Genomic DNA, 24,947 nt, shown 5'->3' with positions numbered 1-24,947 from the left:
CCAGGTTGTTTGTGCAGCATGTGATCCGGTTGCATGGGGTACCCCTGAATGTGGTGTCTGATCGTGGTGTGCAGTTTGTGGCTAAGTTTTGGCGTGCTTTCTGCAAAAAATTAGGTATGTCTCTGTCCTTTTCGTCGGCATACCATCCTGAGAGCAATGGGCAGACGGAGCGCACTAACCAGTCCCTGGAACAGATCCTCAGGTGCCTAACCTCTGCTAGACAGAGTGACTGGTGCGATGCACTGCCATTGGCTGAATTTTCCTTCAATAGTCGGGTGAGTCAATCCACTGGTAGGTCCCCTTTCTTGATTAACTATGGGTTCAGTCCTCATTTTGGTGAGTTTTCTCATCTGGATTCGGGGTGCCCCAGGGCTGAGGACTCTGTTCAGCGGTTAAAAGATACATGGGCAGAAGTCCAGCGGCGTATATCCAGGTCTCAAGGCAGGTATAAGTTTTTCGCGGACAGGAAACGAACACCTGGTCCCACGTTTCAGGTTGGAGAGAAAGTTTGGCTCTCCACGCGAAACATTAAGTTAAAGATTCCGTCAGCCAAGTTAGGACCCAAATTCATTGGCCCGTACAAGATTGTGGAAAAAATCAATCCAGTGGCGTATAGGCTGTGCCTTCCACCCTCTTTCAAGATCCCTAACGTCTTCCACAAATCTCTACTGAAACCTTTTGAAGCAGTCCGGGGAGACTCAGAGTCTGCTGCTTCTCCTGTTTTGGTCGAGGGGCAGGTGGAGTACGAGGTTGGTCATATCGTAGATTCCAGGTTGGTACGGCGGTCGGTACAGTACCTTGTTCATTGGAAGGGGTATGGACCAGAGGACAGGTCCTGGGTACCAGCCCGGTTGATGCATGCTGATCGCCTGGTACGGACTTTCCATGCTAATTACCCGGGCAAGCCTGTTGAGAGGGGGGTACTGTCATGATCTCAGTGCGGGTTTGACTCGCACACGTGGGGTTAATGTTTGGAACCAGTGCTGATGACTGGCATTTCTGGGGTTAAAGGTTGTGATCCTGATGCAGGCTTACCTGCACACCTGGGGCTATGATTGTGGCCTCTCCCTGGTTCTGGGGAGGCTTCTTATAGCTTCAGGACGCTCCCATCCCCGTCAGTTATACTCTTGCCCTTGGCATTGTGTGGTGACCCCTGAGTGTGTTTGTGCTGTGTTCTGGTTACTTGATTCTCTGTGTATGACTCGGTCTGTTCCCTGGATATCGCTTTGGATTCTGCCTGGTACCTTCTATGTCTGTTTGGTTTTGATCTCTGCTTGGCCCTGATTATCCGCTCTGTCTCATCCCTGGTACTGTACTGTGTTCCTGTGTATGACCTTTGGCTTTGTCTGACCTCCCGTCTGTTTGTCCCTCCTGTACTCCGTTTGCCCGTACTGTTGTGACCTCCGTTTTGCCTGACTCTGAGTTGTACTGTCATATCTGAAAGCAGGACGCTAAGCCACACCCCCTTGCAGTCACATGACCATAGGTCCCGTGCAAGCTTGTTCATTGTCAGTGTCCCGTGCAAGCTTGTTCATTGTCAGTGTCCGCAGGTCCCGTGCCTCCTTACTTTCCAGCGCTGACTGGACCCTGACATTATTAGCTTGTAGCACGCATGGTCACCTCTGCTGCCCTGCTCCCCAGGTAACTCTTAGCACTGCTTCTGTACTCAGGACACGCGCACTGGCTCTATGAGCAAGTGTAGTGCGGTGTCTCTGACACCAGGCTTTTACTTCCCTTTGCGCTGCACCCGTTAGTTGCCCAATAAGGATGTTCACCTTTTGGTTTTCAGACAGAGGATACACCTCAAGCAAACTGCACAGTCTCTCTTTAAATTCACTCAGGGTATGTGACTCCCCTGAGTACTGTGGTAGCCAGGCTGCTCCCGGTATACAGGGCATGGACAGTGGCATTATGGGGACCGCTGCGGTGGGTGCTGATTCTTGTGGCGCTGTGGAGGCAGCGCTGGCTGCTGGAGTCAGCGGTGCTATGGAAGCCGCAGCTGCGCTGGGCCCTGCAGCTTGTGGCACTGTGGGGTTTGCGGTGGCATCCGCCGCTGCGTCTGCTCTTGCTTCAGACATTCTCTTCCCCCCCTAGTTAACGTTTGGCCAGGCCCTGGGTTGCGCTGGCTTACCGGCTGGATGATCGGGGGATGCCGGGACTGCAGGCCTCGGCTTCTCACTTCTCGCGCGCTGGCCTCTTCCCGCGTGGCACTTCACTTTTCGCGCTCCCCGGCTGGCTCCGCCCACGACGACCCGCCCCTTCTTGCTTCCCACGCGCGCCAAGCAGTGGGGTAATGGCGACAATTTGCACAAATAGTCTATGGCACAAAGCACAGTCTCTGGCACACAGGACCCGGGGGTACCGGGCTCCGTAAATCTTGTTCGTGACGCCAAAATGGGTCGCTCTCCCAGGGCTGTGGGGTACTCGGTACCGGGCCGGTATCTCAGAGGGAAGTGTCACAGTAGCGGTGACCCGGTCTGTGGCCCTGGGCGCCCATGTAAAAGGGGTTAAGTGATGGAATAAAGTTTATGAGTGAATGATTCATGACGCCACCTGTGGTGTTCGGTAATGAAGATGTTAAGCCGACGCTACGGACAGATCCTCTTGGACAGATGGTGGGTGCAGCAATGATGGTGTAGCCCTCCACAGGCAGGGCTGTAGTCCCAGGGCAGAGTTGATGAAGAGGATAGGTGTTGAGGAAGAGGGTGTAGTGTTTGGCACAGAGATGTAGCACTGCTGGAGAGTTTGCAGGAAGAAGGCAAGGACACAACAGGGTGCAGTTTGGCAAATGCAGTCCATGGTCCAGATTACAGATGGCACAGGGGCAGGCTAGCCTGGAAGCAACTTAGGAATCTCTCTAGGCAGATGGGTTGTGTAGTCTCCTTCCTAGCGCTTAGTTTTAGGTACTTGCAGCACTGTGTTACACTGAAGTTCCACTTGCTTATTCTCTTTAGAACTCCCTCGTATGGCAGACAGCTGTAGCCTTTCTCTTCTGGCTCACACGTCGCTGTTGTGCCTCCAAGTCTTATGTGGGAATAGAGCATTTACAGCTTCCTATTCCTCCGGTTTCTGTTGCAGGAGCGTCATTATCCATTCAACCTTGGAGATCAGGCTCCAGATCATGCGCTATAGCTGGGAATGAGCCTGAACTCTCTGCTCAATCTCCCAGCTCTTCTCACATCCACACACATTGCCCTCCTCCCATTTTCCTTTCCTGGCCCTCAGAGAGCAGCTCTTCCCCCAGTTTTGGGTTCAGAGCTCCCTCTGCTGGCCCGGAGTGGGAACTGTGTTGTGTGTTGTGGTTAACTGCCAGAGAGATCCTTTATTGCTTCCAAGCATGACATCACACTCCCTAGGAGGACGGTAATGCCACTGTGGCGACCATACTCCTGGGGATGCCACATGAGCATCGGGGATTAGGCGCTAAAGTGAGCATATATGGTGTTTTTTTATTTTTCATTTTTTGCAGCAGACAAGATCTTCAGGGATTAGTTGTAAGGTGAGTAGATACTGTGTTTTTTAGTTTTATTTCAATATTAATTTCTTTATTTTAACTTTGTTATTTTCTTTACTTTGAGCGCAGGTGGCAGCTCATGACTATGCCATCAGGTGCCGCCTGCTCCCGCTGTTATCAGTCACATCAGGCGTAGGCTGATGGGAGTAGTGGTCACTCGTCTGCCGACGTCTGTGATCGTCGGTAACCTTTTTACCGTGGGTCACAGTCACAGCTACAGACTCACGTTGACATCTGACAGCATGACCCCGCAGCATTCTGACCGGCGGTAGCGATCTTAACGCTGATCTGAGCCGCCGGTGTGTTTCGTGCTGTCACACAGATGACAGGATGGGAAACACCTGTACGAAGTCTGTAAAAATACAAGCTAAAGCTCATCAAATCCGCAAACATTTCATACCTGCATTTTTGCTGTGTAAGGGGTTACAGAGACTGACCTGTGCCCCAAGCACTTCCCGGTTAACTAAGGTTCTAATCTGTATGTATATGTACTAGCTATTGAACCCATTCTACGCCCGGGGACGAGGAGTGTGGCCCAGGTGATCGCGGTATGTGTAAGCACTGAACGCATACCGCGATCTCCGGCACAACAACTTAACAATCTGGTATTGTCGCGGGGTCTCGCCGTGATGTCAGGAGAGGGTAGGATTGTGCCGCCAAAATCGGCGCCTGCGCAGTCCGCGCTTTCCGGCGCCATTTTCTTGAAGACACACTGCAGTGTGTCTTCATCAAAATGGCACCGGAAACCGTGGACTGTGCAGGCGCCGATTCTGGCACCACAACCCCCCTCTCCTGACATCACGGCGAGACCCCGCGACAATACCAGATTGTTAAGTTGTTGTGCCGGAGATCGCGGTATGCGTTCAGTGCTTACACATACCGCGATCACCTGGGCCACACTCCTCGTCCCCGGATGCGTTACTCTGTGGGGTCCAGACTGCATAGGCGCGTCGCGCTTTCACAGTCTATAAAGGCTTCGGACAGAGTGACGCTCCTAGCATTATATTATAGATTGTAAGGTACCTGATGCTGCTATGTATGTGTGTATATATATATATATATATATATATATATATATATATGTTGTGTAGAAGTGAAGTTATAGGGTTAGCCACTAGAGGGGACATATTAGGATAGGAATAAGTGTTTAGAATAACAACTAGTTAAAATAAGAGGGGTCAACTGTGGGTAAGACAGTAGTAGGGCCAGGGAGACCAGACAGCTCAGTAGGGCCTTAGAGCCCGACCAATGCAGTGGGCCCCGTAACGTTTCAAGCTAGGAGCCCAGTCGTCCATGGCTTGGGAACTGAAGGACACAGCAGCAAAAGGGATGCAGAGCAGCACCAAGATGCCCTTATGTCTGGGGCGAAACGGACAGCGGAACTCCTAAAGGTAGCTAAGCTGCACGGAAGGATTGCTGCTGTACCAGATGAATCAGTACAACCTGGGGGAATTCTAGAAGAAGTGAGGAAAAAGCACATAAATAGACAAGGATGTGTACTGTGATGTTCCCTGTGAAGTTGCTGTAACTGAGCTGGACGTACTGAGAATGGATTCAAGTAAAGTTATTTGTTACTAGTTGAAACTGGACTCGGTCTCTCTTTATGCAAAACCAATAGCAGTGAACCCACAGCAGAGCAGAGAGGACCCTGATGGTTCAAGGCATTAAAGAAAGTACGCTGCAAAGGGGACATTGTATGCATGTGGTGGGAGACTAGGATGCAACTAAGCAGCCATCATTGCAGGCAATGACTACGGCCCTGGCTCCCCTCATAGCTGCATATTTAACTGACTCAAAGTGTGAAAAAACAAGTAAAAAACGCACAAATAATTGGCATGCTGCAGACTTAAAAGCAGCACAAATCCTCAAAGGAAAAATACTAATCATGTGAACAGCACTTCAGGATTCTCATTGACTTTGCTGGGATAGGGATTCCCTAGCATTTTGGGGCCAATTGCGCATGGAAAAACACCGCAGAAAAGGCACCAAAAAACGCACTGTGTGCACACAGCCTTATACGGTACGCTCCCACTATCAGTATTTGCTGCGGTTTTGACACTGCGTATTGAGCGGCCAGATGTTACAGCATAGTGGATGGGATTTCTAGAAATGCCATGTCTACTATGTGCGCTCGCGGATCACTCATTGCCTCCAAAACACCGCTACTTCTGGAACGTGGGCACATACTATAGCCATACTGACAGCTACAGACCAAACTTTTCTACTTACTGCACTTGAGTTACTTAATATGCCGGATGGGTTAGGCGGTACAATAGCTGCTCCTGTTTTGGCAGGATAGGACTGCTCTACTATATATCAGAATTTATTATAAAAACTATTAGAGCAATAACAGACATTTCGAGAAGCCGATCCCTGCTGGGAAATACGCAATGTCAGTGCATCCTGATTATGGCCTCCTTGGCCGCTGATTCCTGATGAGCAATGTTTTGGCTCTTATATTGTAAATTTGGAAACCTCCTATGATTTTGTTTTTAACAGCTGAAGATACCCATGACTCAGATTTGGCACTTTCCTCTTGTGAAGTCGATCTCCTACAGTCGAGCTGCCAAAATGGAACGTGCGGTCAGGCCGCCCTCTATTATACTGCAGTCATGGACTTTGTCACGGATGGGGACACGGTGACCAGCATCGAAGCTGACCCCATAGTTAGCTCCAATTTCCTGTGGAACGGTTATGTGCCAGAACGAATACAGGTGCTACAGTTATATACAACATTCTTGGTCTACTCTTAAAGGAACACCATGTACTGAACATGCCTTGAATAGTTTTGTAGCATTATATTATCCCATTCATACACAGCTGGTAGATTCCTAAAATACCTGCTGTCACCACTAGAGGGAGCTTCAGAGCTTTCTGTAGACTCTTGTGCATACACTGAGCTCCACCTAGTGGCAGCTGCAGAAAACTGGAAATTTATAATTTTATTTAATCTTTTTGCAGATCATTTTGATCTTTACATCAGGAAAAGAGGAACCCAACTAATATAAGCTGTATTTCAGCTCTTTTTTTATTTTGCATTTAGATTACAGTGAAGGACATTTCTACGGCGTACTGCTATTCTTTCACTGACCCCCATATCATCACATTCGATGGCAGGTAATATGTTATATGTTTCTGTTGTGTTTGTGTGATTTTTGTGATTGACAGATGACCTACCGCACTGGCTCTAGTAATGCATCCCGTGCACCCGCACCCAATGTTGTGAATGGGTCATGGCCCTTGTCTGTATGTATGTCGGCTATACTGACATTCGTTACAGAACCAACTGAAGATTTAGAAAAATTAAAGTTGTAAAATCCCTTTAAGGCCATTAATGCATTGTGGACCCTGAGTGTAAGAAATGCAGTTCAGCGGGGGGGTGGGAGCGCTGCTCTGCAGGGAAAAACAGTGAAGGGTCCACCTTGTGAGTTAATCATATCCAGAGCTGCTGCTTTTTAAAGTCCGCTTTGATGTCAAATACCCATTGACTACTGCAGCCAATCACTGGCTCTTGTGCTGATGATAGCATGATGCCGATGATGGGCTGCAGCGGTCATGTGATGTCATCGCAGCATAGGGCATCAGATACTCCCAGACTTGTCCCGAAGGATTTGACAGTTGGCTAACGATTGAGTTATTGTTTTACAACATTTCCTGCAAGAAAAATCATTGATAAAGATTGGGTGCAAAAATTGGACAAGAACGGAGCTGCAGGAGCTGGACAGGCTACAATATGCATTTCTCTTTTGCAGATTTTACGATAATTTTAACACCGGGACCTTTGTGCTGTATAAAAGTGCATCTCGTGATTTTGAAGTTCACGTTCGTCAGTGGGACTGCGGAAGTGTCGACCACCCAGCGTCGTGTAACTGTGGCTTTGTAGCCAAAGAAGAGGGAGATATTATCACGTTTGACATGTGCAGCGGGCAGCTCCACGAGTCCCAGCCTCACCTGGCTGTCAAGACTCAGGAATCATCAGAACCCAACTTCAGGATTACCGAGTCTTATCACGGGAGAAAGATGACGGTTGGTGCCCTAGAAAATAAAATGCACAGCCGGAAAGTTACTGGTGGCAAAATGATTAATATCAGATTTACACTACCTATATCATGGCGTCCACCACCTCCACAATCAGGATACTGTTGACACTACCTATATCATGGCCGTCCACCACCTCCACAATCAGGATACTGTTGACACTACCTATATCATGGCCGTCCACTACCTCCACAATCAGGATACTGTTGACACTACCTATATCATGGCCGTCCACTACCTCCACAATCAGGATACTGTCGACACTACCTATATCATGGCCGTCCACCACCTCCACAATCAGGATACTGTCGGAGGACTCCTCTAATTATCCCTTTCTTTCTGACTTCCCATGAGCCTTTTACTCTGTGCCCCATAAACTTTGCCCCTGTGCCCATACATGTGACCCTTTAAGCCACAACTATCCCCCTAACCTCCCTGCTCCTCCTTTTATCTTCTTTGTACCCAGGACTTCACCCTATAAGACTCGGCCAACCATGGAAGTGTTTAACCTATCGCTTGAAACTGTTCAAAAGTCTTAGTCCCCTAGAGGCAACAATAAAAATACTCTGACCTTTCTCATAAACTCCTATCTCACAAAAACAGCTTCTCTCAATCTTCCCCGGAATTCTAGAACTTAATTTCTCCCCCTTAAAAGAGATTCTACCTTTAAACTCTTTCACCATTTCCTAAAACCCCTGTGTGATTCACTAAATCATCCCAGACAGATGTCTGTCCAGCCTCTGTGTGAAGGCTTCCATTGAAGGAGAACTCACCAGCTCTCGTGGCAGCCTGTTCCACTAATTGATCACTCTAACTGTCAAAAAGTTTTTTTCTAATATCTAATCTGTGTCTCCTTCCAGTCAGCTTCATTCCATGATCCATATTAAGGAATTATAACCTTTCTGCTCCTCATTTCTCAAAATCTTCCAAATTTCCCCAATGCTCTAAAATTTCCTTCCTAATTCTTGATTTCCACCTGTTGAGTCCTCCAAATCCCCAATACTTTTACCTTCTGTGGTTGACAGATTCAGACTAGTGAAATCTTCTCCTATCATCTACCTTTCTTGTCTTCATCTGTCCAAATCATCTCTCATTTACACAGGAAGAACATATTCCCGGCTGCCCCTAAACTGTAGAAGTTTTTTTCCTTACTCCAACTATATTTATTGTGAAACATTATCCTTTAAAATCCCTACTCCTCCAGAACTTTCTACTCCTTACAATCAAGCCAGAGACCAACTATTTCTCCTACTTTATTCCTGCTGATTCCTTGAGATTTTTTCTTTTTGAAAAGTCATCATATGGTTCACTAAATTTGTTCTTTAGAGGATTCTCTGAGGACGTTGCTCACAGGATCCTCAGGGGCGTGTCTTTAGGATACTGAGCACAATTACCCTGTGATCAATACACGCTTAGTAAAGACCACATAAATTAGCGCTATGTAAAACTAAACAACATGACCGATTTTAAGAAAAAAAAACAATAGAATACTCTGGGAGCAGCAAAAATAAAGTAAGAGCGAAACTGGTCATCACTTAAAAATTTCCTTTTACACACATAGAACTTCTTTCAAGCTGCCCAAATCCTGTAGAATTTCCTTCTTTACCCCTTAGTGCCACCATTTTTAAATTGCTGACACCATCCCTCAAAACTCTTATTTTAACTAGATTTTTTACTCCATCCAGTCCAGGTGAAATTTGTTCCCCCTTCCCGATTTATATCTTTGCTTCCTGCATTTTTTTTTATCTTTGCCCATAAATACAGAACTTTTTTCAAGTTGCCCCGATCATCTGCAATTTTTTTCCTTTCCCTTCCTAAATTGCATGTAACACAATCTGTTTCTAGACAGAACTTCTTTTAGGATGCTCCTATGTTTATGGACTCTGTTCCTCACCAGTTAGTCTTTCCTTCTCTCAGGCTTCCCTTATGTTTATGGAATTTGCTCCTCACCAGTTAGACTTTCCTTCTCTCAGGCTGCCCCTATGTTTATGGACTTTGCTCCTCACCTGTTAGACTGTCCTTCTCTCAGGCTGCCCCTATGTTTATGGACTCTGCTCCTCACCAGTTAGACTTTCCTTCTCTCAGGCTTCCCTTATGTTTATGGACTTTGCTCCTCACCAGTTAGTCTTTCCTTCTCTCAGGTTGCCCCTATGTTTATGGACTTTGCTCCTCACCAGTTAGACTTTCCTTCTCTCAAGCTGCTCCTATGTTTTTGGACTTTGCTCCTCACCTGTTAGACTGTCCTTCTCTCAGGCTGCCCCTATGTTTATGGACTCTGCTCCTCACCAGTTAGACTTTCCTTCTCTCAGGCTTCCCTTATGTTTATGGACTTTGCTCCTCACCAGTTAGTCTTTCCTTCTCTCAGGTTGCCCCTATGTTTATGGACTTTGCTCCTCACCAGTTAGACTTTCCTTCTCTCAGGTTGCCCCTATGTTTATGGACTTTGCTCCTCACCAGTTAGACTGTCCTTCTCTCAGGCTGCCCCTATGTTTATGGACTCTGCTCCTCACCAGTTAGACTTTCCTTCTCTCAGGCTTCCCTTATGTTTATGGAATTTGCTCCTCACCAGTTAGACTTTCCTTCTCTCAGGCTGCTCCTATGTTTATGGACTTTGCTCCTCACCAGTTAGACTTTCCTTCTCTCAGGCTGCCCCTATGTTCATGGACTTTGCTCCTCACCAGTTAGACTTTCCTTCTCTCAGGCTGCTCCTATGTTTATGGACTTTGCTCCTCACCAGTTAGACTGTCCTTCTCTCAGGCTGCCCCTATGTTTATGGACTTTGCTCCTCACCAGTTAGACTTTCCTTCTCTCAGGCTGCTCCTATGTTTATGGACTTTGCTCCTCACCAGTTAGACTTTCCTTCTCTCAGGCTGCTCCTATGTTCATGGACTTTGCTCCTCACCAGTTAGACTTTCCTTCTCTCAGGCTGCTCCTATGTTTTTGGACTTTGCTCCTCACCAGTTAGACTTTCCTTCTCTCAGGCTGCTCCTATGTTTATGGACTTCGCTCCTCACTAGTTAGACTTTCCCTAACTTGATCCTGCAAAAGCCCAAACTCTTCTCCATTAAAGTATCTCATCACGAGACACGCAGGAGTTTTCCAGGCATATTAAGCATTATTTCTATCCATATTCTGGAATCTAGAAAATAATATTTATTGAATCACAATGAGACTATTGATCTGTGAAGTCATCAGCTGTCAATCAAAGCTAGAAAATTAACCCTGTGTGTTAGAAATCCAACTGCCCCCCAAAAAAATGATGTAAGGTCCATGTAAACTATTATCACCCATTTGGCCCCTTATGGGTCCTAGATTCTGTGATCACTTTCCCTTGAACCCTATTGGCCTGAGAACAGTTACGTGATTTATTACCAATCTTATGGCTGTTGGGAACATTAAGACTTAGAAATGTGATTTGTGGCTTCCATCGATTAAGGGGTTAACTCAATGGCCTGTGGGAAAGTATGAATCCACTTTGCCAGATGTTTTCAGATGGTCGCAGTAAAGATACTCATTGGAAATTGCTCAAAGAGGCCAAAGCGATTCTGATATTTACATTGTAGGAAATGTATGGGAGTCACATAGGAGAAGGTCTGGTCTCAGCTTTCGCCTTGCAATACTGTACAGCCATTGTCTGGAAAGTGCGCGCCGTTCCCTGCCAATAATGTAATGCTGTTGTGCGGTAATACTGGATACGGGACGGCTTGAGTCATACATTTATCTTTCCAGGCCAGATAAGTTGTATGAAATGATGCCTGAAATGATCCATCTGTTCGCAGTGTGCAGGAGTCATGTTCCTCTGGTCAAGGATGTTTAGGGGATTGGTAATGGGGCAGGTTGCAATTGATTACAATGTGTTACATGGGAAGAAAAAAGAAAAACAAGGCTCCAACACAGCTCCCCCAAAAACATGTACTGGGCTGGAATAAAGAATCCACAGAAGTCTGTAGAGTCCTGAGCACCTAGATGCCTTTAATTTCACAAGAAGGCTTGAGATCAGGAGAAAACATGAATAGTGTGCTCTACGAGAAATGTTACAGGGGTTGTCCAGAAAACTAGCAGCCACCCCTTGTGTCTGTGGTCATGTGAATCCTCAGTGCACGCTGCCAAGATTCTCCGATGTTAGTGGCGAGACTATATGCATCGTGCCAGCCACATTCCGACTAGACATGCACGGCCTCACCCAATGCACTTGGCCACACACGTCTAGTCAGAATGTGGCCAGGAGTAAGCATGTCGCATACTTATGGTCACGTGACTGCCTGCTCCCAGCATAGGAGAATCCTGACAGAGTATTCAGCTTTTTTTCTATTTGAAAAATATGGGCCCTTTTATTTAGTTCACACAATGAGTTGCTTATTATGTTCTTTAGAGGATACTCTGAGGACGTTCTTCACAGGATACTAGGGGGCGTGTAATTAGGCTGCTGGGCACAATTACTCTATGGACAACGCCCTCTTGGTGAAGACCTTAAAAGTAGCACTAAATCAAAAGTCCTATTACTTACCCCTCTGCTCCCCAGCTCTCTGATCTCCACTCATAAACCCAGAACTTCTTTCAAGTTGCCCCAATCTTCTGGAATTTTAATCCTCGACCTACCAAAATTACTCCTAACACAAACTCCCTTCAGACAGAACTTCATGCTTCCCCTATGTTTGTGGACCTTGAGTTGTGAGAATTCACAAGTCTGTGGTCACAAAGAGTAATGGTCAAACCTGGACAGCCCCTCTAAGCCTCATCCAAAAATATTCCGTAACTTCTCTGATCCCTCCTAACCTCCCCTCGCAGACACAGGACCGTTTTTTGTGCTGCCTCAATACTCTGAGCACCCCGATTCCTTTAGACTGAATCTTCACATGCCAGCCTTAATGAAGGGACTCATGGGTGTGCACCTCTTAATGAATTCGACTTATGTGCCTCCGTCATAAATGTAACTCCAGACAGAGGGTAGTGAACATTTCTGGCATGATTTGCACCATTTTTGTGGTATAAAATTATGATGAATTTCTCGGGCGGGCTTTACTCCATCACGTCTCACCACAACAGCTCTGCACACTTTCTAAATGTTGAAGCTGGACGGGACTTTGTAAAAACTCCAAAAATTGCAACATTTTTTCCCAAGTTCAAATTGAGCAAAAATATGATACTTTATGGGGTGTACAGCAGAATTCTGGTGATACCTCCCGGATGTATCGGAGGCCTGGATGTTTATTCCTGACTTTATTAAATGGATATTCCACTTTCGTAAAAGTCATCCCCAAATGATCAAACACTATAAAAATTAAATACAGTATCAGGTTTCACACCAGCTCCCCACTGAAGCTCCTGGCTCTGTGTTTTGGCACTCAGCACTTCTCTCATGCTGCACCAATGCTCTGGAACGTCCTCTCTCGCCCCATATAACTTCCCGTGCCTTTTCCCGCATCCCCTTCTCTTCATGTATAAAATGAAAGGATAAAATCTACTTTTTCATTCTTGGTTGTAGATTTCGTTCTCATCTGGAGCTTTCATCCGGGCCGATGTGAGTGACTGGGGGATGAGTCTGACACTCAGGGCGGCCACCATGGACTTGAAGAACACGCTGGGACTTTGTGGGACGTTCGATGGAAATGCAAACAATGATTTTCATGATAAAAGAGGGATTCAGCTGGAGGAGACATCACACGGGCGCCTTTATTTCATCAATGAGTGGAAGTAAGAGTTTATTAGGTGTAAATGGTTATATTAGTGTCTATGGGCCAACGCCACAGGCCACTCTCACCAAGTCACATGTGGCACTGGTCACACATGTCTGACTAAGGACAGGTCAATAGCCGGAAAACAACAGTCATCTCACCCAACTCCATATAGTGAGTGCTGCTCTGAAGTACAGTATACAGTGTAACTCAGTCAGTACAGGATCAGTAATGTATGTGCACAGTGACTGCACCAGCAGAATAGTGAGTGCAGCTATGGAGTATAATACAGGATGTAACTCAGGATCAGTAATGTAATGTATGTGCACAGTGACTGCACCAGCAGAATAGTGAGTGCAGCTCTGGGGTATAATACAGGATGTAACTCATGATCAGTAATGTAATGTATGTGCACAGTGACTGCACCAGCAGAATAGTGAGTGCAGCTCTGGAGTATAATACAGGATGTAACTCAGGATCAGTAATGTAATGTATGTGCACAGTGACTGCACCAGCAGAATAGTGAGTGCAGCTCTGGGGTATAATACAGGATGTAACTCAGGATCAGTAATGTAATGTATGTACACAGTGACTGCACCAGCAGAATAGTGAGTGCAGCTCTGGAGTATAATACAGGATGTAGCGCAGGATCAGTAATGTAATGTATGTACACAGTGACTGCACCAGCAGAATAGTGAGTTCAGCTGAGGTATAATACAGGATGTAACTCAGGATCAGTAATGTATGTACACAGTGACTGCACCAGCAGAATAGTGAGTGCAGCTCTGGGGTATAATACAGGATGTAACTCAGGATCAGTAATGTATGTACACAGTGACTGCACCAGCAGAATAGTGAGTGCCGCTCTGGGGTATAATACAGGATGTAACTCGGGATCAGAAATGTAATGTATGTACACAGTGACTGCACCAGCAGAATAGTGAGTGCTGCTCTGGAGTATAATACAGGATGTAACTCAGGATCAGTAATGTAATGTATGCACACAGTGACTGCACCAGCAGAATAGTGAGTGCCGCTCTGGGGTATAATACAGGATGTAACTCGGGATCAGAAATGTAATGTATGTACACAGTGACTGCACCAGCAGAATAGTGAGTGCCGCTCTGGGGTATAATACAGGATGTAACTCGGGATCAGAAATGTAATGTATGCACACAGTGACTGCACCAGCAGAATAGTGAGTGCAGCTCTGGGGTATAATACAGGATGTAACTCAGGAACAGTAATGTACATTTTTGCTCAAAAGTTTACATACCTCTGTAGAATATTCGCTTTCTTGGCCTTTTTTTCAAATAATATGAATTATAACTCCAAAACTTTTTCTCCACTCATGGTTAGTGGTTGGGTGAAGCCATTTCTTTGGCAAACTACCGTGTTTTCTCTTTTTAAATCATAATGACATCCAAAACATCCAAATGCCCTGATCAAAAGTTCACATACCCTGTTGATTTTGGCCTGATAACATGCACAGAAGTTGACACAAATGGGTTTGAATGGCTACTAAAGGTAACATCCTCACCTGTGACCTGTTTGCTTGTAATCAGTGTGCGTGCATAAAAGCTGAGTGAGTTTCTGGGATCCAGACAGACTCTTGCATCTTTCATCCAGCCACTGACGTTTCTGGATTGTGAGTCATGGGGAAAGCAAAAGAATTGTCAACAGATCTACGGGAAAAGGTAGTAGAACTGTATAAAACAGGAAAGGGATACAAAAAGAGATCCAAGGAATCGATAATGCCAGTCAGCAGTGTTCAAACTGTGATTAACAAATGGAAAATCAGGGGGTCTGTAAAAACAAAACCACGGTCAGGTAGACCAACAAAAATTTTGTCCACAACTGACAGGAAAATTGTTCGGGATCCAGAGAAAAACCAACAAATAATATCAGCTGAAATACCGGACTCTCTGAAAACTAGTGGTGTGGCTGTTTCAATATTCACAATAAGGAGGCACTTGAAGAAAAATGAGCTGCCTGGTTAAGTCGCCAGAAGAAAGCCATTACTGCACAAATGCCACAAAGTATCTCGCCTACAATACGCAAAACAGCACAGAGACAAGCCTCAAAACCTCAGGAACAAGGTAATTTGGAGTGATGAGACCAAAATTGAACTTTTTGGCCACAACCATAAACGCTACATTTGGAGAGAGGTCAACAAGGCCTATGATGAAATGAACACCATTCCTACTGTAAAACTTGGAGGTGGATTGCTGATGTTTTTGTAACTCACACATCTCAAAGGCACAGGAAACTTGGTCAAAGTTGAAGGAAAGATGGATGCAGCACGTTATCAGCAAATACTGGAGGCAAATTTGCAATCCTCAATCTGGAAGCTGCGCATGGGACGTACTTGGACGTTCCAACATGACAACAATCCAAAACACAAGGCCAAGTCAACCTGTCATTGACTACAGCAGAACAAAGTGAAGGTTCTTGGGTGGCCACCTCAATCTCCTGACCTCAATATCATTGAGCCAATCTGGGGAGATCTCAAGAGTGCAGTTCATGCTAGACAGCCCAGGAATTTACAGGAACTGGAGGCTTTTTCCCCAAGAAGAGTGGGCAGCTTTACCCCCTGAGAAAATAAAGAACCTCATCCACAACTACCACAAAAGACTTCAAGCTGTCATTGATGTTAGAGGGGGCAATACACGGTACTAAGAAATGAGGTATGTGAACTTTTGATCAGGGTCATTTGGATGTTTTGGGTTGTCATTATGATTTAAAAAGAGAAAACACAGTAGTTTGACAATAAATGGCTTCACCCAACCACTAACCATGATGGGAGAAAAAGTTTTGGTATAATCATTCATATTCTCTGAAAAAAGGCCAAGAAGGCAAAAATTCTGCTGGAGTATGTAAACTTTTGAGCACAACTGTATGTACACAGTGACTGCACCAGCAGAATAGTGAGTGCAGCTCTGGAGTATAATACAGGATGAAACTCAGGATCAGTAATGTAATGTATGTGCACTGTGACTGCACCAGCAGAATAGTGAGTGCAGCTCTGGAGTATAATACAGGATGTAACTCAGGATCAGTAATGTAATGTATGTATACAGTGACTGCACCAGCAGAATAGTGAGTGCAGCTCTGGAGTATAATACAGGATGAAACTCAGGATCAGTAATGTAATGTATGTGCACTGTGACTGCACCAGCAGAATAGTGAGTGCAGCTCTGGAGTATAATACAGGATGTAACTCAGGATCAGTAATGTAATGTATGTGCACTGTGACTGCACCAGCAGAATAGTGAGTGCAGCTCTGGAGTATAATACAGGATGTAACTCAGGATCAGTAATGTAATGTATGTATACAGTGACTCCATCAGCAGAATAATGAGTGCAGCTCTCGAGTATAATACAGGATGTAACTCAGGATCAGTACAGGGTCAGTAATGTAATATATGTACATAGTGACTGCACCAGCAGAATAGTGAAAGCAATTCTGGGGTATAATACACGATGTAACTCAGGATCAGTACAGGATCAGTAAAGTAAAGTTTCCACACAGTGACTGCACCAGCAGAATAGTGAGTGCAGCTCTGGAGTATAATACAGGATGTAACTCACGATCAGTAATGTAATGTATGTACACAGTGACTGCACCAGCAGAATTGTGAGTGCATCTCTGGAGTATAATACAGTATGTAACTCAGGATCAGTAATGTAATGTATGTACACAGTGACTGCACCAGCAGAATAGTGAATGCAGCTCTGGGGTGTAATACAGGATGTAACTCAGGATCAGTCATGCAATGTATGTACACAGTGACTGCACCAGCAGAAAAGTGAATGCAGCTCTGGGGTATAATACAGGATGTAACTCAGGATCAGTAATGAACTGTAATGTATGTACACAGTGACTGCACCAGCAGAAAAGTGAATGCAGCTCTGGAGTATAATACAGTATGTAACTCAGGATCAGTAATGTAATGTATGTACACAGTGACTGCACCAGCAGAATAGTGAGCACAGCTCTGGGGTATAATACAGTATGTAACTCAGGATCAGTAATGTAATGTATGTACACAGTGACTGCACTAGCAGAATAGTGAGCACAGCTCTGGGGTATAATACAGGATGTAACTCAGGATCAGTAATGTATTGTATGTACACAGTGACTGCACCAGCAGAATAGGGAGTGCAGCTCTGGGGTATAATACAGGATGCAACTCAGGATCAGTCATGTAATGTATGTACACTGTGACTGCACCAGCAGAATAGGGAGTGCAGCTCTGGGGTATAATACAGGATGTAACTCAGGGTCAGTAATGTAATGTGTGTACACTGTGACTGCACCAGCAGAATAGGGAGTGCAGCTCTGGGGTATAATACAGGATGTAACTCAGGGTCAGTAATGTAATGTATGTACACAGTGACTGCACCAGCAGAATAGTGAGTGCAGCTCTGGGGTATAATACAGGATGTAACTCAGGATCAGTAATGTATTGTATGTACACAGTGACTGCACCAGCAGAATAGGGAGTGCAGCTCTGGGGTATAATACAGGATGCAACTCAGGATCAGTCATGTAATGTATGTACACTGTGACTGCACCAGCAGAATAGGGAGTGCAGCTCTGGGGTATAATACAGGATGCAACTCAGGATCAGTAATGTAATGTGTGTACACTGTGACTGCACCAGCAGAATAGGGAGTGCAGCTCTGGGGTATAATACAGGATGTAACTCAGGGTCAGTAATGTAATGTATGTACACAGTGACTGCACCAGCAGAATAGTGAGTGCAGCTTTGGGGTATAATACAGGATGTAACTCAGGATCAGTAATGTATGTACACAGTGACTGCAGCAGCAGAATAGTGAGTGCAGCTCTGGGGTATAATACAGGATGTAACTCAGGATCAGTAATGTATTGTATGTACACAGTGACTCCACCAGCAGAATAGTGAGTGCAGCTCTGGGGTATAATACAGGATGTAACTCAGGATCAGTCATGTAATGTATGTACACAGTGACTGCACCAGCAGAATAGTGAGTGCAGCTCTGGAGTATAAGTTAGGATCACTACATAACGTTATGTATGTAGATAGTTACCTTATTAAAGATCACTCTGTATTGAAGTGCCCTTCAATAGAGGGAAAGATAGAGTCCAGCTCACCCACATGCACTGTTTGTAGATCCAGAGCAAAGGAAGCGTCCTTGCCTTGGAATTAAATGATTACAAAAATAGCTTTTCTTTATTGGTGTGCATAGAAAACACTCCAGACGGTGAAGTAAAATGCCATGTTGTTAGATAACACTTTACCACCAAGGCTTTTCACCAACTGGAGTGTTTTCTATTCACACCAATAAAGAAAATTTGGGGATTTTCGTGGAGCTGGATATTTCTATGTTTGCTCTTCAATAGACCCTCAAACATCAGAAATCATACATTTTATGTATTTTCTTGTTTCTTCAGGATTCCCGCAGGAGAAAGTTTATTCGATAAAATCCCATCTTCAGTTCCCCAAAACATCGAGAAAACTAAGTATTGTGTTTGTGCGTCTATCACAGAGACAAACCGACCACAGCAATCACCAAATACACTGAGCAATTCAGCAGAAGGTCTCACTGTCTGCACCGGCAAGGAAACTGTAAGGTTTCCTACATTAATACCAGTCTTGGACGTCACTAATGAGTACGTGTTCTCAACCGATACCACTCGAGATCTACAGAAGCGCTCGGTGGACAGTCTCCAAGAATATGATGATTCATCAATGGAACCAACCAACCCCGTAGCCTTGAAGAACATATCTAGAAGAAATGTCATCTCAAGGAGGCCACCCCAACACATGGGAAGCAAAAGGAACCCAAGCATAGAGAATGTTTCTAAGAACCGGGCTAAACGTCAAAATTATTACGAAGACCTCTCAACGTTCCCTTATCAAAGTCTTAGCCAATCGGACTTGGAAGGATTCAGCTACTTTTTTCCTGAGGATCACTCAACATATACGTCTCCTGAGCTCCTGCCTTCTTGGCCTACTCCATCAGGGTTGACTCATTCATACGCTTCAGCAGTTTGCCAGCAGGCAGTTTTTAATTCCAGTATCGGGAAACTATGCGCCGTATTCTTGGAGAAACCTCTCATGGATGTGATTGACATGTGTATTACTGATATATTATTGAAGGATGACCTAGGATGGACCGAGGCCGGGTTACCCCTCCTGGAGAATGAATGTGAAAGAAAACTACTGGACTTAAAACACAACCAAGCAAAGAACATCCATATCCCCTTAGAGAAGATCGTCTTAGAGCTGAGATGTCCCAACCACTGTAGCTCCAATGGGCATTGCATGGAATGGGGCTGCGCCTGCTTCGAGGGGTTTAGCTCTTATGACTGTAGCATTTTGTCTGGTAAGTCTGGTCATTGGGTGTTCATTCTGATGCTCCCTGACAATGTATCCCGCACTCATTCTCTTGTTGTTCTTGTAAAGACCAGGTGCCCGAAATTTCAGAGCTTGAAAATTTTGGACTTTGTGACGTTCGAAAGTACGACTGCATGTCTGTAAGTGTGTTTGGTCTGGGATTCAAAGAGGCGGAGAGTCTAAAATGTGAATTCACAAAGCAACAGGTATGTCGATTATGGGACTTTTACTTCAAGCTAGTGACTTGTGACATTATGATATCTCATATCACGTTCTGTATTATACTCCAGAGCTGCACTCACTATTCTGCTGGTGCAGTCACTGTGTACATACATTACATTACTGATCCTGTACTGATCCTGTATTATACTCCAGAGCTGCACTCACTATTCTGCTGGTGCAGTCACTGTGTACATACATTACATTACTGATCCTGTACTGATCCTGTATTATACTCCAGAGCTGCACTCACTATTCTGCTGGTACAGTCACTGTGTACATACATTACATTACTGATCCTGTACTGATCCTGTATTATACTCCAGAGCTGCACTCACTATTCTGCTGGTGCAGTCACTGTGTACATACATTACATTACTGATCCTGTACTGATCCTGTATTATACTCCAGAGCTGCACTCACTATTCTGCTGGTACAGTCACTGTGTACATACATTACATTACTGATCCTGAGACCCCGGAGCTGCACTCTCTATTCTATTAGAATTTTCAGTGCAGCTTTGGGTTTGACTGTTCTGGAATATAAGACATAATAATGTAATTTACAGTCAATATCAGATCAGTAAGGGAGATGTTTATTAAGTTCATGTTATTGTTACTTATTTTGAACTTTCTAGTGACTCCAGTCCTATTCCGCACAGTAGCGCCCCCTGTGTACTTTTTAACTAAGCTGCTTTCTCTGCTTCCCTTGTTCCCATGCTCCCAGTATAGTGGAGGCAGATGGATCCTTCTGGAGCCAGTAGTTACAGATGCCATATTCGGGAACCCCAGAGCTGTGGACTGCCAGATTCCTGGAGATGTCGCCCATACGGGCGGCATGGATCCAGTCGATGAGAAGCCCATCGCGCGGTGGAGAGTTAGGGTATGTAATGCCGCTGTAGAGGCAGGAGAGGGGAAAAAAGATAGGAGTAATATGGTAACGGGGCTATTCTGGGCACTGTATGGCGTTATCAGTATAATAATGTACAGCTGTGTATTGCATTACCATTAGAATGCTGTATGATGCTATCATGGTGTATATCACTGTATTGCAGTATTATTATTCTTATTATATTGTATAGCACTATATGGCGTTATTAATATTATCAAGATGTAAGTCACTTTATAGTGTTACTTTCATGAAGTATGGGACTTTACTGTTAGATTTCTTAAAATATATGATGTCCAATATGGACAATTTTGGACTGACTCACAATAACCGATCAGACTAAAATACCCATATAATACACGGCCTTCAGCTATAAACCAGCAATCCTCCCGTCATTGATCAGTAATTTACATTCCGCTCTGTTCTCTACAGGTGTCAAATGATGGCGAGGTCTTTAGTAACTTTAAGTCGATGACATTATATGATGGAACCTGCCAGACCTGCGATCCCTTGTCAGAAGGTCTGTGTTCATTAAAGGTAAGGTGCAGCTGGAATCCTTGTTGGATAAGCTACTGTTGTTAGACAATAAGCTGATCCCACGGTCTTCCGCAACTGGATTCCCAAAGATCAATGTTTAATTTTTCAACAGTGCCTCCGCAGGTTGGAGGGAGTATTACACAGTTCTTATTATAATTAATAGGCTTTTGCTAAATGAAAAAATATCTTTAGCCGTTGAGGAAAATTCCAGTAAAGCTGATGCAGTCAGGTTGTAGTTCCGGTCTATTCTCATTGACTTCCATGGGTTCAAGTATAGTCAGTGGAGCCAATGCATGCATCAACGACTAGTTACTGCACATGCTCAGCTTCTCATAGAAATTAATTTAAGTTGGAAGAATTTCCAAAATTTGCATTCACCAGACTTGCAGGAATTTTTCTGAGAAATTCAATTTGCATCAAAATAAAAGTAGGTTAGGGAAAAAGAGATTGTGTGTCAATATCTGATTACACTACATTCCCTTTAAAGGAACTGTTTGTCTAGTAAAAGATTAATGATTTAGTTTTTGTTTAACAAAAGGCTTAGAATAGGCTGAGAAAATAAAAGTAAGAATGTTGACCACCCCGTTCCCCTGATGTCGCCGGACCCTAGTCAGTGGATATTTCCCACTGATGTTGCAACAGATACTAACAAAATTCTTACTCACCAACCACTTACAACTCCATCATCACCGTAAAATTATTTTTAATTCTTTGTAGGAGAAGACGTGTAACATTGATGGACTCTGCTATGCTGAAGGAGACACAAACCCGACTAGTCCATGTTTACTCTGCAACCCAAGCATCTCCAAGCTCACCTGGTCCATCGCTGAACGTAAGACTCCCTTCATTTACTGTCCAGCCTATAAAAGGGACAAGTGAATATTATTAAGTGTTCCCTTTCGTCAGAAATTAATGACTGACTGGCATTCTGACATGACATGATTAATAGGTGTCTGCAAACCCCCAAACCAAAACCGCTGCTCCTCATGTAGGACAGTCTGGAAACCTGACACATACACATCAGATGGACAATCCCCATCCACATAGCAGTAAGGGGTGATGCAGACCTCCAAGTCTCACAGTGGATCTTTCATATAAAGCATCATGGTCTGAATAAAAATATATATTTTAATTGCTTTGATACATAGATGATGAAAGCATCCAGAGTAGTGACGGGTTACCACAAGGCCCCATATAGCAAAACTTTTAAGGGTACCACTCTTCCCAATGACTGACCGCTATCAGCAGTTAAGTGTGGTCAAAAAAAAGGAAATGTTATTATCTTGGTCATTTTTCTACATCCCCATATCGCTCATCGTGCCTCCCTGGTCCTTCTCATCCTGCATCCCTAATCTCTTTCATCCTTTCTAAATATTCCCTCTCATCCTGCCTTCCTGGTCTTTCTCATCTGGCCTCCCTATCCCCCCTGATCCTTCTCTTCCTGTCTCCTGATCCCTCTCTCCCTGTCTCTTGATCCCTGTCTTCCTTTCTCCTGATCACTCTCTTACTCTCTTCCTCTCTCCCGATCCCTCTCTTACTGTCTCCTGATCCCTCTTTTCCTTTCTCCTGATCCCTCTCTTCCTGACTCCTGATCCCTCTCTTCCTTTCTCCTGATGCCTCTCTTCCTGTCTCCTGATCCCTCTCTTCTTTTCTCCTGACCCCTCTCTTCCTTTCTCCTGACCCCTCTCTTCCTTTCTCCTGATCCCTCTCTTTCTTTCTACTGATCACTCTCTTCCTGCCTTGCAGATCCCTTCCTCTTATCTCTCATTCCTTCTCTTCCTGCCTTACAGATACTTTCTACTTATCTCCAGATCCCTCTTCCTGATTCCAATCATCTTCTTCTGCTTTACTAAACCCCTGTCTTCGAGGTATCCAGCCTCCTGACCACCATCAGCAGTTAAGTGTGGTCAAAAAAATGAAATGTTATTATCTTGGTCATTTTTCTACATCCCCATATCACTCATCGTGCCTCCCTGGTTCTTCTCATCCTGCATTCCTAATCTCTTTCATCCTTTCTAAATATTCCCTCTCATCGTGCCTCCCTGGTCTTTCCATCTGGCCTCCCAAGTCCCCCTGATCCTGCCGCCCTAGTCCCTCTCATCCATTCTGTTGATCACTCTCTTACTGTCTCCTTGATTGTTCTATTTTCGTCTCCTGATCCCTCTCTCCCTGTCTCCTGATCACTCTCTTCCTGTCTCCTGATCCCTCTCTTCCTTTCTCCTGATGCCTCTCTTCCTTTCTCCTGATGCCTCTCTTCCTGTCTCCTGATCCCTCTCTTTCTTTCTCCTGATCCCTCTCTTCCTTTCTCCTGATCACTCTCTTACTCTCTTCCTTTCTCCTGATCCATCTCTTCCTGTCTCCTGATCGCTCTCTTCCTTTCTCCTGATGCCTCTCTTCCTGTCTCCTGATGCCTCTATTCCTTTCTCCTGATGCCTCTCTTCCTTTCTCCTGATCCCTCTCTTCCTTTCTCCTGATCCCTCTCTTCCTTTCTCCTGATCCCTCTCTTCCTTTCTCCTGATCCCTCTCTTCCTTTCTCCTGATGCCTCTCTTCCTTTCTCCTGATGCCTCTCTTCCTGTCTCCTGATCCCTCTCTTCCTGTCTCCTGATCCCTCTCTTTCTTTCTCCTGATCCCTCTCTTCCTTTCTCCTGATCACTCTCTTACTCTCTTCCTTTCTCCTGATCCATCTCTTCCTGTCTCCTGATCCATCTCTTCCTGTCTCCTGATCCATCTCTTCCTTTCTCCTGATGCCTCTCTTCCTTTCTCCTGATGCCTCTCTTCCTTTCTCCTGATCCCTCTCTTCCTTTCTCCTGATCCCTCTCTTCCTTTCTCCTGATCCCTCTCTTCCTTTCTCCTGATGCCTCTCTTCCTTTCTCCTGATGCCTCTCTTCCTTTCTCCTGATGCCTCTCTTCCTTTCTCCTGATGCCTCTCTTCCTTTCTCCTGATCCCTCTCTTCCTTTCTCCTGATCCCTCTCTTCCTTTCTCCTGATCCTTCTCTTCCTTTCTCCTGATCCCTCTCTTCCTTTCTCCTGATCACTTTCTTACTCTCTTCCTTTCTCCTGATCCGTCTCTTCCTTTCTCCTGATCCTTCTCTTCCTTTCTCCTGATCCCTCTCTTCCTTTCTCCTGATGCCTCTCTTCCTTTCTCCTGATGCCTCTCTTCCTTTCTCCTGATCCCTCTCTTCCTTTCTCCTGATCCCTCTCTTCCTTTCTTCTGATCCTTCTCTTCCTTTCTCCTGATCCTTCTCTTCCTTTCTCCTGATGCCTCTCTTCCTTTTTCCTGATGCCTCTCTTCCTTTCTCCTGATGCCTCTCTTCCTTTCTCCTGATGCCTTCTCTTCCTTTCTCCTGATCCCTCTCTTCCTTTCTCCTGATCCCTCTCTTCCTTTCTCCTGATCCCTCTCTTCCTTTCTCCTGATCCCTCTCTTCCTTTCTCCTGATGCCTCTCTTCCTTTCTCCTGATGCCTCTCTTCCTTTCTCCTGATGCCTTCTCTTCCTTTCTCCTGATCCTTCTCTTCCTTTCTCCTGATCCTTCTCTTCCTTTCTCCTGATCCTTCTCTTCCTTTCTCCTGATCCTTCTCTTCCTTTCTCCTGATGCCTCTCTTCCTTTCTCCTGATCCCTCTCTTCCTTTCTCCTGATCCCTCTCTTCCTTTCTCCTGATGCCTCTCTTCCTTTCTCCTGATGCCTTCTCT

The 24,947-nt window shown here is 45.0% G+C and overlaps 1 protein-coding gene across 2 annotated transcripts in view; it reads left to right on the top strand.

Annotated features, from left to right (window-relative positions):
• Window positions 1–24,947, top strand: part of VWDE (von Willebrand factor D and EGF domains) — a 137,525-nt gene that overhangs the window by 71,319 nt on the left and 41,259 nt on the right. For both annotated transcript variants that reach the window (XM_073582119.1, XM_073582118.1), the window contains exons 8-16: window positions 6,014–6,228; window positions 6,558–6,631; window positions 7,267–7,540; window positions 13,038–13,246; window positions 18,668–19,602; window positions 19,683–19,819; window positions 20,559–20,714; window positions 21,153–21,257; window positions 21,975–22,089. In XM_073582119.1, coding sequence (XP_073438220.1) covers window positions 6,014–6,228; window positions 6,558–6,631; window positions 7,267–7,540; window positions 13,038–13,246; window positions 18,668–19,602; window positions 19,683–19,819; window positions 20,559–20,714; window positions 21,153–21,257; window positions 21,975–22,089 — 2,220 coding nt within the window. The remainder of the gene's footprint in view (window positions 1–6,013; window positions 6,229–6,557; window positions 6,632–7,266; window positions 7,541–13,037; window positions 13,247–18,667; window positions 19,603–19,682; window positions 19,820–20,558; window positions 20,715–21,152; window positions 21,258–21,974; window positions 22,090–24,947) is intronic.

Source organism: Dendrobates tinctorius, unplaced genomic scaffold (assembly GCF_039654945.1).
Source record: "Dendrobates tinctorius isolate UK_male_01 unplaced genomic scaffold, ASM3965494v1 ptg000070l, whole genome shotgun sequence".
Classification (NCBI taxonomy): Eukaryota; Metazoa; Chordata; class Amphibia; order Anura; family Dendrobatidae; genus Dendrobates; species Dendrobates tinctorius.
The sequence above is the reverse complement of the archived record's forward strand: the minus strand, read 5'-3'. Positions and strand labels throughout refer to the sequence as shown.